This window comes from Talpa europaea, assembly GCF_964194135.1.
Source record: "Talpa europaea genome assembly, chromosome: 11".
NCBI lineage: Eukaryota > Metazoa > Chordata > Mammalia > Eulipotyphla > Talpidae > Talpa > Talpa europaea.
Genome location: NC_140078.1, coordinates 18,719,543 through 18,737,018, shown reverse-complemented (window position 1 = coordinate 18,737,018; position 17,476 = coordinate 18,719,543). Strand labels below are relative to the sequence as shown.

The window sequence follows — 17,476 nt, the reverse complement described above, 5'->3', positions numbered from 1 at the left end:
TGTGTTAGGGAAGCATAGTTGTTAAGGAGCACTAAAGATCCCTTGCGTCCTCTCTCTGATCTTTTGTATAAACTAAGATTTTATCAGGATTACCATCAATCAGGGGCTCTTAAATAATGGGCCCCAGTTGCCTAATGAGCTCGTGAACCCTGTGAAATAGCATGCACAACCGTATGTATTCCTGGGGGAAGAGCTTGACCAGCTCTCAAATGAGCCAGTCCTCAGAAAGGTAAGGAACCACCAAATTGACAATTCCTTTTGTTACTCACTATTTTCCTTACATAGCTTTTGTCTCTATCTTTTGATGGTTAGAGATGTTCATTTTTGGGCCTTCAAATTGACGCTCAAGAGACAAAAGGAAGCAGGTATCTGATTTCAAGTATGAACCTCCAACATCACAAGACCCACTCTTCACCACTACAAGTCACCCACACAAGGGCAACACAGGCCGTGTCACCTTCTCTCAGAGCGCAGGGAGGGCAAATCTTTGGCTCCCTAAGGCCCCTGATGAGTTTGAGGCACTCTACTGCATACACACATACCCACACACCCCTCTTTTAAGCAGGGTCTGACTTCAAAAAGAGACATAAAATAAATTGACACCACGTCCAGCCAGTAAGATAGCTTTTTCATATTCCAAACCATTTCCTCAATCTTTGTACCACAAGTAAAATAATCCTCTCTTGCCAAGCACTCAGTCTCTAAACTCAGAACGTGTACTGAATGGCTGTAGTAGTTCAAACGGCAGATGGCCAACTAGAGCCCACACTACCTCTTTAGCACAGCACTTGTAGCAGCCCCATGGCTCCCCTCTGGGGTGAGGGTCAAGCAAAACAGGAGCTTGTACAGATTGCTACTGTAAGGTCACATGGCCAGCCACTACTTTGTAATGGAGACGCTGTAATTCCCATTGAGGAAGAAGCTGGCAGAGAAGCCAAGGAACTTACCCTAATCACAGACCTTGGGAGGTAACAAAGTCTAACCCGCCCCCACACCATTCTACCTTCCTGCTGAGATTCGATGGGCAATGTCAGGTCCCAACCCTGCAGATGAAGCAGGCACTGTGTGACACAAAGTCACACACACACACACCACCAAAGTAGTTGCCCAGTCACCACACAGCCACCTGACTCTAACTTCTCCAACTGCCCTTCTGTCTAACAGCACCACCACCAAACACCAGCTCCAACTGCCCTTATAGAGCTTTTGCCTCTATCTTTTGGTGGTTAGAGATGTTCATTTCGGGCCTCAAATTGACGCACAAGAGACAAGAGGAAGCAAGGGGCACCATCAGCATCTGGTTTCAAGTATGAATCTCCAACACCACAAAGCCCACTCTTCACCACTGAAAGTCACCCACAAGAGGGCAACACAGACTGTGCTTCCACCAAAGGTATTCCACCATACAGTATACCTTCTCCAATTCACAAGAAACAAATTAAAGGATATGTATTTTAGCTTTCGCTTCCATCTTTTTTCCCCTGTGCTTTCAGCTTATTTATAAACTGAGTTTCTGATATGCCCAAATCATTATGAAGTACTCCATTTAAGTCTGAGGACTTTTAACTGGGAACCTCTTACAGCCTGTCATCCACTCAGGCTCACTTGACTAGTCTGACTTCCTCTTATGCCAGCACCTCCTTCACTGCTGCCTGCTATTGCTCAGAGAGATTCTTGCATTTATGGCTTTTCAAGGTCATAACTGGTCACCCGCCCCACAGATGAGCAGCCATTAGGAAATCTCTTCAGCAATCTCAGTCTTGATGAGGCAGCTGGGGTAAGTAGCTATGGAGGGATGTGAGTTCATGGCTTTGACACACAAGGCAAAAACACCCCATCAGTTTCATTAGATTTCTGCTGCTAGTGCACACAGTGAAAGTTGGCCAAGTTTTGCAGATCCAAATACCAGTGAAACTGACGAGTCATCTGTAGAACTAAGTTCACAAGAGTCACATTTGTTCCAGAGCCAAGGTGATGTCAGCTGGGGTTTGCTCCTTCAATGCAGCTTCTACTCTCCAACCTGGCCTTCCTTCCCATCCCATCAGGGTGGCCACAGAAGATGACCGAGACCACAAATGCAGGTTGTACAGGTTTATTTTTCCAATACCACAAGAGACATACAAGAGCAGTGCTTTCCCTGGGCAGCCCCATGGACCAGACCAGTTTCAAACTACCCTAGAGTGGCCCCAAAGGTCACAGCAGAAGAAGAGGATCAGACACACTTAGGCCTCTGTTCCCTATCTTTGGTAAACAGACTCTGGAAGTTGACAACTTGGACTTTGCCAATACTGCAGTTAAATCACCACCACATCATTGCCAACTTTTCACTCATGCTTCAGATGACAAAAATGCCACAGTGGATGAAATGGGGGTGGGGGAGAAACCCTTCAGATGAAATGAGGCTTGCTGAGGCCATACCAAATTTATACTCCATACAGAAGCACTCACACAGGGAGACCTGGGTTAAATAGGGAGGACTCTCAACTCTGCCGCAAGTCAAGGTACAAGAAATAAGGCAGGGCAGGAAGAGGGAAGACAACTATGGAGACATCTACTTGTTTCTTTCCCGACTTGTCAAAACTAAGTCAAAAGGAGTCCTGTGGCACCAGGAGAGTGTGGTCCCAGGTACTGCTGACAGATGGTGACCCTAGAGCCAGTTCTGGAAGGCCTGCTTGGGGCTGCCCAGGGCACTCACCCATAAATCCAGGAGCACTTAACACTGGTGGTGGTTTGTCCCAAATGGCAGCAAGCAGCCAGTGAAGGTTGGAGAAGAGGTGAGGAGCAAGATGCATTTGCTCAGTAGCTTACAGGAGTGACTGTGGCTCGGCAGGCTGTGGCGGGGTATGTGGGCCAACCTGGTAAAACACCAGTCAATCACGCCCCTCTCATATTAGGCAGCACAGCACGCAGTGGCTCTGGCACAGGTAGAGAGAAGTCAATTACACCACTTGAATGCAATGACGCTGAAGACGTAAAATAAGGGAGAGATGGTCATGTTCTCTGTATAATACATCCATTTACAGAATTGGCCAGCACTGTGTACAACATATAAATACATGATAAAACATTAGAGGTGCATAGAGCATACTTACAGAAGCCAAAAAGTTCACTTTATACATCCAAGGATAAAGAGTTAAAAATATAAAAATAAGAAACACACACTGCTTTGAAATGTAAAATGACTGTCACATACACAGGTGCGTGGAGATGCCCATTCCCAGAGTCCAAAGTGACGGGGAGGGTGTCAAGCAGAGGAATTCACCCGCCAAATGCCTGGGCATCTGATTTAGAAGGTCTACAGATGGCATTTCAAGAGTAAAGACAGGCCTATGCCCAACCCTATTGTCCAAGCAGGGCTATTCAAGGTTCCAAAAGCTCCTGTGGGCCAGTGGATAAAGTTCCAGATCTGCTTCAGCAACAGAACCAAAGGTCAACAGGCAAATGACTGACTGTGACCCTTAAGTCAGCAGGTACTTGAGCCCCCTGGTGGGCACTGCTGGGAGTTAACTGGAACCCTTTGCTGGCTTCTTACCAACCATCAACTCCCCAGACTGGGTAGAAGGAAAGATGGTAGAGAGGGGGCAGTGGAAGACTGACATTTCTACTCAGTTCAGGTAGGTGAATTCCCTTGGTGGAGGACACAACCTTCTTGCCTCAGCTTCAAGTCCCTCTAGGGGTCAGGCTGGCTCCCCACGACGCACCAGGCTGTCTGCATTGGGAGCTCAGGCTGGTTAGTCAGCTGTGGGCAGCCCAACAAGTTGCCCTGCAGGAAACCCCTCCAGTTAGACCAGAAGGGTTAGTTAAATGATGGAGGAGCTTTAACACTACAGATTTTAGGGAGAGGCAAGAATGCTCTTGCCTGGAGAGACAGTCTATTATATCAATGATATTCTGTATGCAGATTTAAGATCAATCATTATCAAAATACACACACTAAATATACAGCTTTTCCCATGGCCATAATTTATTATCTCACCACAAGGCACAATACACAGAGTTTTGAGGGTCCAATACAGTCATCATGACAGAATGCACCACAGCCCTGGCACATGATCATGGCTTTCAGGCTGCACGCACACTGGAGTGAGATGCTTTCCAGCCTGCTGCTGTCGGTGAGCATCTGCAAAGACAGTGATGCACTATGGCTCGCACCAAAGTGTGCTTTGTGGCTCAGCTGCACCACACTCCCAGCAAGGCCTTTGGGAAAGGTGAGGGAGCTGGAAGGATAATTAAAGCTGGTGGAACTTAACTGGAATTTGGAAAGCTTCCCATAAAATGCCTGTTTGATGTTGAGTTGGGAAGGGATGGAGGAAGGCTCAAGAGGCTGACTGAGTCCTTTCCCAGGTTCTCGGGGTAATTTCCAGAAGGGCAGGTCAAGGACAAAGGGCATTCCCTGCAAGTGATCCACCAGCTCCCGAGTACTAGGCCCCGCAGCGTTTCTGTTCTCTGCATTCGCCTTGAGAGGGCCCCCCACAAAAGTCTTCTGACTCTTGATGCTGTTAACAGAGGCAGGTGGTGGCTTTGGAGCCCAATCCTCCCTGGGAGTCTGTACCCCACCAGATACAGGGTTTTTGCTTGGCTCCAACTTCCTACTAGGAAAGCCAGGAGTATCAGCAGGTTGTGGCGCTGGTGCCACAGGCCTGGGACACTGAAGGGCTGCAGTCACATTCCTAGAGCCAAAGAGTTTCTTCCCTTGGCCTCCAGCACTGTTCTGATCACTCAGGGCCCGGACTGTCTGATCAGGACCCATGGAGATCACATTTGGAGATGAGAAACAAGGGGCTCTCGAGGTAGTGAGATTTCCTGGACTCTTGCCTGGGACAGTAATGGGATTACTGCACTGGGATAGGTCATGGCCTTCCTTTTGATCTTCAGAACTGAAGAGAGAGAACTGCTCTTTGGAATCCCCTTGGAGTTTCCCAGAGGCAGCCATTGGATTTGTCACTGGATAGAGGGAGTCTAAACTTGGGGCTGTCTTGAAATTCTTTTGGGGCGCACCAGAAGTTGGGGTGGCCTCTAGTCTGGCAAGATTACTGCTTGCTTCATGGCTCTCGATTAGAAGTGGTTCCTTCGAAGATGTTAGAGTACTAGGGTTGCTTTTGCCAAACTTGCACCGGTTTTCTCCAGGATCTTGTAAAGATCCCATTCCATGGGATCCACCCTGGCTCTGCTCTTCCATGAGTGGGAGGTGTGCAGATTCAGGTTTGCTGTTGAGGGCTGGAGGAAGAATCTTCTCTAGAGGCAGGCTGCCCTGTAGCAACTGCATCACTAGTGGGTTAGTCACCTCCACTGAGGACCCGCATCTGCCCAGTGGCATGGGGCTTGGCTGGTACTCAGTACTGGCCAGAAGCAGGGAGTCTGGGATCCGTTGAGGGGTTGCACATACTCGAGACACCCAGCTCTGAGGAGCAGCTATTTCATCTGTCCTTGAAATCAGACTTGGGTCACTGTTCACCTTGGACAGTGAGGCAGATAGGTTACAGTCATGTTTCTCCTCCTTGTCTGCCACCAAAGATTCCTTTGTCACTGTGGCTTCACTAGGATCAGCCTCACTGCTGTCTTCAGAGAGGTGGCCTTCAAAGTCAGAAGCTGTGTCTGTGGACTCACTGTGAGGACTCAATGCTTCACAGTCTCCATTGATTTTCAGCCTCTCAACTTCCACCTGTTTGCAGTTGTTGCCAGAACTGTCAGCATATCCTCCAGCCAGCACTGTCCAGAGTGAAGGAAAGCTACTGGGGGGTTCTAGACCCTCTTCAGCTATCAACCCCCCAGGCAATGCAGAAGTGAGGGGAGGAGCTTCTTTCGGCTCTTTGCTGACCTGGGGCTCAACAGATGGGACATTTTCTTCAGAGTTCAGTTCAGGCTGTCCCACTGTCTTGTCATTCGATGGGCCAGGCATCCAAGCAGCAGCACCGGCAAAGACAAGAGCCTTAGTTTTCAAGTTTTCTTGTCTAGTAGCACTTTCCCTTATGGGTGGGCATGAGTCACCAAGACCTAATTCGTCATCAAATTGTCTGTCCTGCAGGCAACCAGCAAATGACGATTCAGGAGTGAAAATGGGGGTCACATTCACAGGCTCCTTCATGGTGGGACAGTCACCATCTACAGTCTGGCCAGTTCCCTCTTCTAATACAATATCCCCCACCAGAGACTGAATAGCACTGTTCTCTGTGGGTACAGTGGGTCCTTGTTCTTTATCATTTTCCCAGGAAGTGGTACCAGACCCACATTCAGTTCTAACATCTCGATGCAATGGAGGCTGCTCAATTAATCTCTCAGGTGCTGGGGTTGTGGAGGACAGGGAATCTGGGATCCTTTGAGGGCACAGCTGATCCCCAGTTGGAGCAACGGGGAGTTGGGAGGCATCATCCAGTCTGCTTGTGAGGACGTCTGAAACCCTTAGTACAGGACTGCTCTCTCCCTTTTTGAGAGACATGAGGTCCTCTCTCTTGGCTCTGGACACATCATTTATGGCCTGGGCTTGCTCCCCATTTAGAGGACAAGGCGGCAGTAGTTGTGTTCGCTGTAGATCTGACGCACATTCTCCAGGGGTGCTCGGGGATCCCCTGGGCTTAGGGTGGTCACAGGCCTCACCACCATTACTACTGCCGCCGCCTCTGCCACCTCCCTCATCGGTGGCCCCGCCGCCACCTCCACCCGGGCCACCCCCCCCTCCGATGGCAGTGGTGGCCGCCTCTCGATGGCAGTGGTGGCCTCTCGTCCCTCTGACCTGCAGAGCACGGGCTTTAATGTCTGCGAGGGTCCTGGCACCAGTCCAGCCCCGGCAGGAGGACTCCGTGATGGGGATGATGCGGGGGCATATCTGGTAAGTGGACTGACCTTTAACCACCCAGGGTGGTTTGATACGTGAAAGTTGAATCTGCAAGATAAGAATTGGAAAACCATTTTAATGAACTATGTGCTCTGGCCTAGGATTTATAAAGCTAAATTGGAATTCTAACAGCTTAGGGGTCATGGCTTAGAGAAGCAATAATTTTCCTTACAATTGAAATAATCCTGAGAAAACAGCTACATACAACACCGCACCAATTCTGAGCAGAGTATGCTCAAGGGCTGTTACATGCCACACTTCTAAATTTAATTTCTGGTGGGACCATGTGAGTCACTCACTACACTAATAAAAGACTGAGAAACCCCAAAGGATTCCCAATCCTAGCGATAATTTCAACAGAGTAAAAAGTGAAGAAGAACAGAAACTTATTTCCTTGATCATCAAAGTCTGGCTCAAGAATGACTCTCTTCGACAGGGCACTACATGCACACATTAACAACAAGAGGCCCAGGGCTTTCTGTCCCTGCAAAGATTCCATATATCTCCTGACCCCCAGAGGAATCACGGTCCCAGGGCAGTCAAAATTCAAACAGCTTCCTACCCTGATGGGCGGGACTTTGGGCTCCTCTTTGGTGGGCTGTGGCTTTTCGGTGTAAACACTTTCAATTGTGTTACGAAAGGACTGACGATCTTCAAGCCGGGGCTTCTTTTCGGGAAAGGATGCAGAGGTCGCCTGCTCAAAGGATTTTCTCTTCTGATCCTTGGGCTCTTGATCCACAGTCTCCTGAGGCAAGCTGGGAATTCTATCTGGAGAAGAAGAGGCACGCACCAGATCCTCTGTTTCGGTCTGGATCTGGGAAGCCAGAGGTTCACCTGGGGATTCAAGACCCTCTGGGTTAGGTGCTGCAGAAGATGTTCCTGGCAGGTGGGGGCTGCCACCCTCTGGTGCATCAGTCTCAGCCTCCCCCTCCTTGTAGAGGGGAGTATCTGGGACCACAGACTGTGTGTCTTTTGCAATCCCTGTTTGTTCTGGTTCCTGCTTCTTGTACAGATTCCTCCTGGCTCTGGTTCGGAGATCTGGCCGAGAGCGTTTCTTGAAATGCCCATCTCGCTGGCGGGTGGCTGGACCACGCTGTGAACGTGCCGATTCTCCTGGGACACACAAATTACTCTTCATTTCAGTCTCCTCGCGGCCCACATTCTGCTGCAACGACTCTTCCTTGGTCAACCCCAATCTGCAAACCAAACTTACAGCATCAGTTACAGGCCAGAGAGAGCAAATTTACTTTATTTCCCTAAACGTATCCATAACAGTTATCTCAAAACAAAATAAATCTGCACGGTATATGACACTAATCAAAGAAAACATGTCAGCTTCCCTATGAATGGCACTCAGCGGAATAACCTAAGTCACTGCAATCTCCACATTCTCATACAATGTAAGCTGCATGACTTGGAGAACATCTACCACTATCTCCACCCACCGAAAGTCCAACTAGGACTCAGCACTAAGTGTCTTACTTCTGTCCATAGTAGTCTTCAAAGAACTTTTCTTTCCATTGTTCCACCTTCTTTTCCTTCTCCATTTCCTGTCGTATCCTGACTTGCATCTCATGAGTGAATTCACCTAAAGAGAAATAAAACTTTTGGAGTGCATGCATTCAGAACATTAATGTCGATCTTACAGAAAGCCAAATCTTGCAATTATACCACATCAGGAGTTTTCAAAATACATGTGACTTCAGAGATTTTTTTTTTTTAAAGATTTTATTTATTTATGCATACAAGAGCTGGGGTGTAGGCCAGAGGTGCAGGGGGTGAAAGGATTCACCAGTGACAGAGTGAGCAGCAGAGCAGGCAGATCTATTGAAATACACTGCTGGGGTTGAGCACAGCGCTGTGAAGCTGTCCACGGCGTCTGCAGTGCGGTTTGATGCATATCACAGCAGACCTCTCCTGTCTCGCCCGCTGCACCCCTCAGCAGTGTACTTCGTCAGTCTTCCTGTTCTGTTCCCTGCTCTGTCTCTGGTGAATCCTCTCACTCTCCTGCGCATCTGTCCTGTACTCCGGTTCTAAGAAAGAGAGAGAGAGAGAGACAGAGAGACAGAGAGGGAGGAAGGAGGGAGGCAGGGAGGGAGGGAGGAAGGAAGGAAAGAAGGAAGAAAGGAAGGAAGGAAGGAGGGGACAGAAAGACAGAGAGAAAGAAAAAGAAAAGAAAGAAAGAAAGAGGGGGAGAGAGAGAAAGAAAGGGGGAGAGAGAGAGACAGAGAGAGATAAAGGAAGAGAAAGAGAGAGAGGAGGGAGGGAGGGAGGGAAGAAGGAAGGAAGGGAAAGGAAAGGGAAAAGAAAGGGAAAGGAAAGGAAAGAAAGAAAGGAAAGAGACAGAAAAACAGAGAGAGAGAGAGAGAGAGAGAGAGAGAGAGAGAGAGAGAGAGAGAGAGAGAGAGAGACAGAGACATACACTGCTGGGGGAGCAGAGGGCGAGACAGGAGAGGTCTACTGCAACAAATGGACCAGTTCCCTGGCCAGGGATTGAACTTGTGCTGTAATGGCTGCGCATTGCTTCATAGTGCTGAGAATTAACCCATTTTACCACCCCAGGGAGGCCTTGGACATTTTTTTTAACCCTCACCATCTTTTCACACTGGTCTGTCTCCTCCAGAGGCTATCTCACATGACAGACCAACACATCTATTATAAGGGAAACTGACTCTTCACTAGGGTAATTAAGCAACACATCAATCCAAAAAGCAAAACAAGGGCCTCCCTGGTGGCGCAAGGGGTGAAGCACTGCACTAAGAAGCAATCCGCAGCCTCTGCAGCACCAGTTCGATCCCCAGCCAGCCAGGGAGCAACCCACACGGTGCAGCAGACTTCTCCTGTCTCGCCCGCTGCACTCCTCAGCATTGTATTTCAGTCAGTCTGCCTGTTCTGTTCCCCACTCTGTCGCTGGTGAATCCTCTCACCCCCCACATCTCTGGCCTGTACCCCAGCTCTTGTATGCATAAATAAATAAATCTTTTTTAAAAAAAAAAAGCAAAACAATAAACAAAAGACCTATTCTTACTTTCTGTGCATAGAAAGTAACACAGCAGGCCTGGCTGCTTACCCTTAAGAAGGTCTGCTTAGGTAAGTCTTTACCTTTGGCTGACATCTGAGAACTTGATTTCAGGAGGGTTCCCACCTTTCCCTAAATTGATATGAATGGCTCACTGTGCCTAAGCTTTTTATGCAAATAAGACTGTTTATGGCAAGTACCTGCTTTCCTTTGGGGAATCTGGAATTTGGGTGTGTGCCAGCTAGAGGTCCTGCATGATCAGTTCCCAAAGAAAACCCTGGGCACTGAGTCTTTAACAAGCTTCTGTGGTAGACAACACTTCACATGTGTTGTCACAACTCACTGCTGCAAGAATAAGTATATCTTGTGTGACACCACAAGGAGAGAATTTTGGAAGCTCACTCCTGAACTTCATTTCAGGTGTCTTTTCCCTTTACTGATTTTGCTATATAGTTTTTCATTCCAAGAATGTATAACTCTGGGTATCACTACATACGGAGTCCACAAATCCTAGTCAATTACCAAACCTGAAGGGGGTGCCTTTGGGACCTCTCAACCCTTCCATGTAGCTTTCCTGCAAAACTAAGCTAACAATCATTCCAAGTGGCAATGTCCGACAAAACAGCACCTGGTAGTTTGCTGTGTAGTTCAATGCCACAGTGCACTTTCTTCCACCCATCTAGACAATGCCATGGTTACCAGAAAGATTACAATTTTAACGATGAAGAAGTGATGCAACACAGGAACATACAAATGAAATGAAAGCCCAAATACTCCCTAGCTTCATTAGCACTATGGAGCACAGTAATACCCATCACATTTATTAATTTTGTGAGGAAAGTCTGACTTATATTAAATACCCATTGGGGGAAAAAAGATGGAAAATGTATGGAATTTAAATGCCAGCAACACCACACATGGTAGTTACGTCTCTAGCCATCTGAGATGAGAAAGTCTACTCACCATCAGCCAGACGTTCCCGCCAGCTCTGAGCCGCATGGGTGAAAAACTCGTTGTTCAGTGCACTACTGCTAAGACGAAACAAGCCATCTGTCCCCACCTAGAAGGAGCAGGTAGAAAATCCAATAAGCAAATATAAGAAAGGAAAAGAAGCCTATCCATAAAGAAGCAAAGAGGAAGCCACCCAACTGCACCTGTCTGTCCACTTCTGGCAGGAGGAAGAGGAGCTGCTGCTGAAAGTGGGATGGCAGGGCGTGGAAAGTCCGAGAATTTATCAGGGCCCGGAGATTGGTGTTTACAAGAATGGACCCAGGCGTCTCAAAATCTATCTCTTCCCCTCTGTTGCGCTTCATTTGACCTGTGATTTTTGAAGCAGTAAGAAGCAAAATAAAGGTTTTTCAGCTTTTTAAATCATGATAGCAAATGCCAACTGAGGGAGAAATTTTGGTGGCAGCACCCAAGCTACCCAGAACTTATCTATACACAATCTGCTCTATCGTTCAGTTCACTCTAATATACAATTACTCTTTTTAGAGTACTCTCGTTGCCATCAAACCTAAGAGAAAATTTGGCCTTACATCCTTCCAGATAAGACTGTGCCATGCTGTGTCACAGCCTGAGGAGGACACTCTTCCCATAGAAAACCAGGCAAGGAGGCAAACTCTCAGCTTCCCTCCAAAGTTGGAGGACAGGTTACAAAAGCCAACTGGAGAAATGATAGAAGTTGTCTAAAAGCATATCTTGTTAGCGTACTATAGAAAAAGTCTGAAGACTTCTATAAATGGGCTGAAGAGGTATCTCCATGTCAAAAGGGACTTAAGAGTTGTTTCAAGTCTACTGGAGTATCAATACTTCTCAAAAGTCACTACACGTTAGTTTTATGTGGAAAAAAAATTCTATTAGAGACCTGCAAGACCTTAGACTGAGCATTACTGATGGGGTAGAAAAGCATTAAGACAATAAAACTAGTTCCCACTCAGGCAATGGTTTATTCAAATTTTCAGGATCCAAAGCTAGTCGTCTTCATGGCTTCATGTGGCCTATCTACAAGTAACTGCCATGTAGGCTTTGAGATGTAAATCCTGAAATAGCAAGCATCATACTAGCCTTGTAAATAATAGCCCTGTGTGGGAGGTGCAGGCTACTGAATTTGCTTGTATCCCCAAAATTCCCCATTGGCTCCCATTCAACATACTGACTAGTTTTTAAAAAAGGGCATCTGACATAGACTACAGATGTTGAGAACCAGTGTGGCAGGATACTACCAAAGAAAGAAATCCAATTTGGAATTCTTCACTGAGAAACTCAGAAGCCATTTTCACTCACTTGAACACTTACTATGACCAAGGCAGCATGGGCTAGGACCTTTTGGGGGACATACAAAGAGTGATGTGGCACCATCTCTGCCCACAAGTCTTTCAGTCTAGCAGAGATCTATATATGACATAATCAAAATACAAGGTAAAAACAAAAAATGGAGGGCCACCCAAGAAGTAAAAAGAAAGTGATAAAGGAAGTGGAGAAGACACCATCTTCCTACTAGGCCTGTAGGGGCCCCCCCTTTACAGGCAGAGAAATGAGTGCCAAGCCACTCACCTGTGGCTGGCTTCCGGAAGCCTCTCAGGAGCGGGGCAGGGTCCCGGGCGACCTCGGCCTGGCCACGAATAGCAGCGCTGCCCAGGGCCAGAGAGCCGCTGCTGCTGCTGGACGGGCTGCCGCTCTCGCCATCGGCGTGGCGGCCCGAGAACCCTGAAGGCACAGCATTCCACTGGTCAAAAGTATCCATGCCGCGCCCATGGCTCTCAGACAAGCTTACTTCTCCCAGCTCTCCCTGAGATGCTGCCAGCAATACCGGGGGCTTCCAAAGCCCAATCTCTGGCTGTCAAGATCACCACCTCATGGGCTGGCTTTAAAATATCATGTAAGAATGCCAAACTGCAGTCTTAGTTTGTATAGCATTAAAGCATTGTACAGCACATTTTACACAGCACCTGCATAAACCTCCATACAATCCTCACAACTGCCCTGTGAGGCAAAGGGGAGAGCATAACAGAACCTAGCACTGGAACCTAGGTCAGGTCTCACCACCACAGCATGCTGCCTGCCAGAGGAGGATGTCCTGACTCTACTGGCACCATACTACCTAGGTCAGAAACCACTGCCACAGGGAGGCAAGGTCCTCAGGACCTGTGGAAGAACCATCACGGTCACGAGTTTACACATACCTGATGCAGATTCCAGGTGGGCCCCGTTTACCTTCAGAGGTGTCAGAACAACTCGAGGCAGCATCACCCCAGTCTTTTTCTTTTGCTTGTTTCCCTATATGTCCCCAAGGAATACATAAAGAGCCCGAGTCACTTCGGAGCCACAACTCCAGCCCTCTTCACCATGCCTCCATCTACTCTCTTGTGAAACAGAGCTCCTATTCAGCCAGCTTGAACCTGCTGAGCAGCACTGACTAATGTTAGTGAGCCAGGTGCTGACCACTGTGCCAAGCATCACCCTCAGCTGAAGAATGTATTGTCATTCCTAATTTTATAGATAATGAATCTGCCCAAGGGTCCAAAGCTAGTGAGTGACAGGGCCATTAATTCCAACTGCTGACTCACAGGCTTGCATTCCCCTCACTCCACACTAAGCTACACTTCTCCATGGATGTTCAATGTGTTCATTGTAAGTACAAACAAACTATCCACCATGGTAGAGAGAAAAAACAATCACTCTGTTTGCTCTCAGATCTACTGCTTATTTTTCCCACAGTCCATTTTCAAATGGTACTGGCAGACACCAAACTGACTTTCTCCACTCTTTAAATACATTCACAGTCAACTGCAAAAGGAGAAGAATCTTAATCCTGGGGCTGGTCTTATTTATTCTCCCTGCCCACCTGTCCTCTTCCCCGCCTCCCCACCACATATTCATCATCAACTCTCCTCCCTACCTGTGTGGAAACTCTGTAGCTGTCCCTGGGATTGGAAAGAGGCCGGCTCTGAGATTCTGTAGAACAAGATGCATTTGAAGATGTTTCATCAAGAGACACTAGAAGAAAGGGATACAGAGGTCAGTTTCCAGCAACTGCTTATGGCTCCTCGCCCGTCTTGTTAAGGGCACTTACCATCATTTTCACCACTCACAGTGCTGGCTTCATTAGACCCACAGCTCTCCACATCAGCTGTGTCCTCTGTCTCCTCTCCTTCTACTGCAGATGGATTGCGAGACCATTGCAGGGCATCCTTCTGTAACAGCAAGGCACAACTCAGGTGAACAAAACCCTACAAATCCTGTAAGTACAGCAGTCATTTCTAAATATGTATTGCTTTTGGAACAGACTACTAAGTTCCTAACCCTTTCTAACTGACCTCTGTCTCAGTAAGTTCTTTTCATATATAAAGTAAGTTCTTTTCTTACATAAAGACAGATATAATTTTGCATTCACTCATTCATTAAATAGTTACGGGATAGCTCCTACAAGGTACATCATGATATCTCCTGATTGGGGGAGGAGGGAAGAGGCATGGAAGGTAGAGAAACAGGAGTCTGCCCCCAAAGAGTTCAATTGAGATGGTTAAAAAAATCAGATCCATCATAGTAACACAATGCAGTGATAGGAGGAGGTATGAGCTGTGGCAGCCCAGAAGGGCGGGCATCTAACTCCTGGAATTGGAGGGTAAAAAGCATGGAAATACAGAAAAGTAAGAATCAGGGAGGTACTTTGGAGGTAAAGCTCCAAGGAGATAGGATGAGTTGAATTTCAGAAATTAGCTAGTACGCAGATGCAAAGGCAGTGGGGGAAAGGGAGTTCTAGCTAGTGAGATGAACAAAGTGGAAGAATATCCTAAAACTCAAGGAAAATGTAATTTCAGTAGGAGTAGGCGGCAAGAAAGATGATAAAGACACTGAGCTTAGGGAGTAAGATTTTTTTCTAAGATTTATTTATTTATTTATTTATTTATTTGCAGGGGCATGTTTTATTTGTTTGTTTGTTTTGTTTATGCAAGCACTGGGTACAGTCAGGAGCGCGGGAGGGTGAGAGAATTCACCAGAGCCAGAGCGGGGAGCACAGCAGGCAGCAGGAGAGCAGCCGGGGATCGAACCGGCGCCGCAGAGGCCACGGGCAGCTTCGCAACCCAGCGCTCAACCGCTGCGCCACCGGGGAGGCCCAAGATTTATTTTTTATACAAGAACCAGGGTACAGGCCAGATGCGCAGGAGGGTGAGAGGATTCACCAGAGACAGAGCAGGGAACAGAACAGGCAGACTGATGAAATATAATGCTGAGGGGAGCAGCGGGCGTGACAGGAGAGGTCTGCCGCGCCATGTGGGACCCTTGCCAGCTGACCAGCCGGGATCAAACCGACGCTGCAGAGGCTGTGGACAGCTTCACAGTGCGGCGCTCAACCGCCTGCACCACCAGGGGAGGCCCAAGATTTTTTTTTTTTAATTCTTATTCATGTATACATACAAGAACTGGGGTACAGGCTAGAGAGGATTCACCAGAGACAGAGTGGGGAGCAGAACAGGCAGATCTACTGAAATACACTGCTGAGGGAGCACTGGGTAAAACAGGAGAGGTCTGCTGTGCCATGTGGGTCAGCTCCCTGGCCAAGGATTGAACTCATGCAGCAGTGGCTGGTGATAGCTAGATAATGCTGAGACTTTAACCCCTGTGCCACCAGGGAGGCCCAGGGATTAAGATTTTGATTCTTTCAGAGTTCCTGAAAAATATCAATCAGGGGAATGGTCTGAGTATTAGGCGTTTCATTCTGGCAACCATGGGAAGGAGGTATGAAGGCAGAAGAGTTACTACGATAGAAGTTTCCAGTGAAAACGATGAACTAAAGTAAGATAGCAAAAAACAAGGTTAGAATGCAGACTTCCCTTCAATTTCAATCCCCAGCACATGCTTCCCAGAGTCTCACAAAATTAGACTTCATCTATTTCCCAGGAAAACTTAGGAGCTACTTCATGCCTCAGAACTAGGAAGGAGTATAAATTAATATTGTGAGAGGAAATCAGCAGAGATGAATTGGGGCAGGGATGTCTTCTTTCAATAAAAGTACATGAAGTATACAAAGTATATAAGCATAAAAAGTATATACATGAAGTATACAAAGTACATGAAGTATATAAAATCATGATTCTACCTCTTCCAGATACAGCAGAGATTTATGAGGAAAATACACAAAAATCTAATATCAATTTCCTGGGCCCCTTGACGTACTATATTGAGTTTTTTGGTTTTTTTTTTTTTTTTTAAGATTATTTATGCATACAAGAGTTGGGGTACAGGCCAGAGATGCAAGCGGTAAGAGGAGCCACCAGAAACAGACTGGGGAACAGAACAGGCAGACTTGACTGAAACACACTGCTGAGGGGAGCAGTGGGCAAGTCAGGAGAGGTCTGCTGTGCCATGTGAGTAGCTCCCTGCCCGGCCAGGGATCAAACTGCTGCAGAGGCTGCAGATTGCTTCCTAGTGCGGTGGTTAACCCCTTGCGCCACCAGGGAGGCCTTCACTATATTAAGTTTTAATAGATTTTCACTACCTTAAACTCCAAATCATGCTGATTTTAATAAAGAATAATGCTTTTTAGATTCAAATCTCTCTTCTCCACTGGCCACAAATGTTTCTCAGAATCAAAGCCTAAAGAATATATTTAGTATTAATCTTGCAATTATGCTTATCAACTAACACGTTCTTGGAAAGATGCAACAAATTTATTTTCTAAATCTCATGAGCAAACTAAGTTACTCATTAATGAAAGAAGAGTTCTATTACATTGGCAAAAATGAACCCAAAAGTGGGGCCTTCCTTGTGGAGCAGGGATTAAAGACAGTGCTGTCAAACTATCACCAGCCACTGCAGCACACGGCACAGCAGACCTCTCCTTATTTGCCCGCTGCTCCCCTCAGCAGTGTATTTCAGTAGATCTGACTGTTCTGCTCCCCATTCTGTCTCTGGTGAATCCTTTCACACACAAACCCCCAGCTCTGGCTTATACCCCACTTCTTGTAAGCATAAATAAATCTTAAAAAAAAAAAAAAAAAAGACCCCAAAATGACCCATGGCAAGAGCATGGGGAAATTACGCATATATTGTTGGTGAGAATGAAGATGGTATCAAAAGTTCACACTGCCAATGGGGAAGTAAACTACAAGCAAAAATCTAAAACACATACTATAGTTTTTAACCCAATACTCCTAAGATTTTCATAGGACATGAAAAGCATTAATCCTTAAAATCTATGTTAAAATTAAGATCCTCCATTCAACAAAAGACAACATTAATGGAGTAAAAAAGGCAAGTTAGGTAGAGTTGAGGAAGAATGTGCAACTCATTTAACCAATCGAGAACTTGTATGAAGACTACATGAATCAATAAGAAAAAAAAGCAATCCAGAAGAAAAACAGACGAAAGACATGAATTAGGCACTATACCAAACAGGATATCCAAATGGCCAACAATTATATAAAAAGGTATTTAATTTCAAAGACATAAAACAATGAAAATTAAAACCACAATGAGGTATCAGCACATTCACAGTAGCTCAAGTCAAGGTTTAATAATACTAAATAGTGCTAATGAGGATATGGAATAGGTATACCAAAACTGAACCCTTTGATAATATAGTTTCGCATAATCTGGTATAGTTGAAGATTCAAATATCC

At 46.6% G+C, this 17,476-nt stretch overlaps 1 protein-coding gene across 1 annotated transcript in view; it reads right to left on the bottom strand.

The window, feature by feature from the left end:
- Window positions 1-3,967: 3,967 nt before the first annotated feature.
- ASXL1 (ASXL transcriptional regulator 1) overlaps window positions 3,968-17,476 on the bottom strand; it is a gene marked incomplete at both ends in the record, with an annotated part of 71,998 nt that continues 58,489 nt past the window's right edge. Inside the window, 9 exon segments of the mRNA XM_084247937.1 lie at window positions 3,968-6,880; window positions 7,395-8,028; window positions 8,315-8,420; window positions 10,815-10,911; window positions 11,006-11,169; window positions 12,408-12,560; window positions 13,037-13,130; window positions 13,753-13,850; window positions 13,927-14,047. Coding sequence (XP_084104063.1) covers window positions 3,968-6,880; window positions 7,395-8,028; window positions 8,315-8,420; window positions 10,815-10,911; window positions 11,006-11,169; window positions 12,408-12,560; window positions 13,037-13,130; window positions 13,753-13,850; window positions 13,927-14,047 — 4,380 coding nt within the window.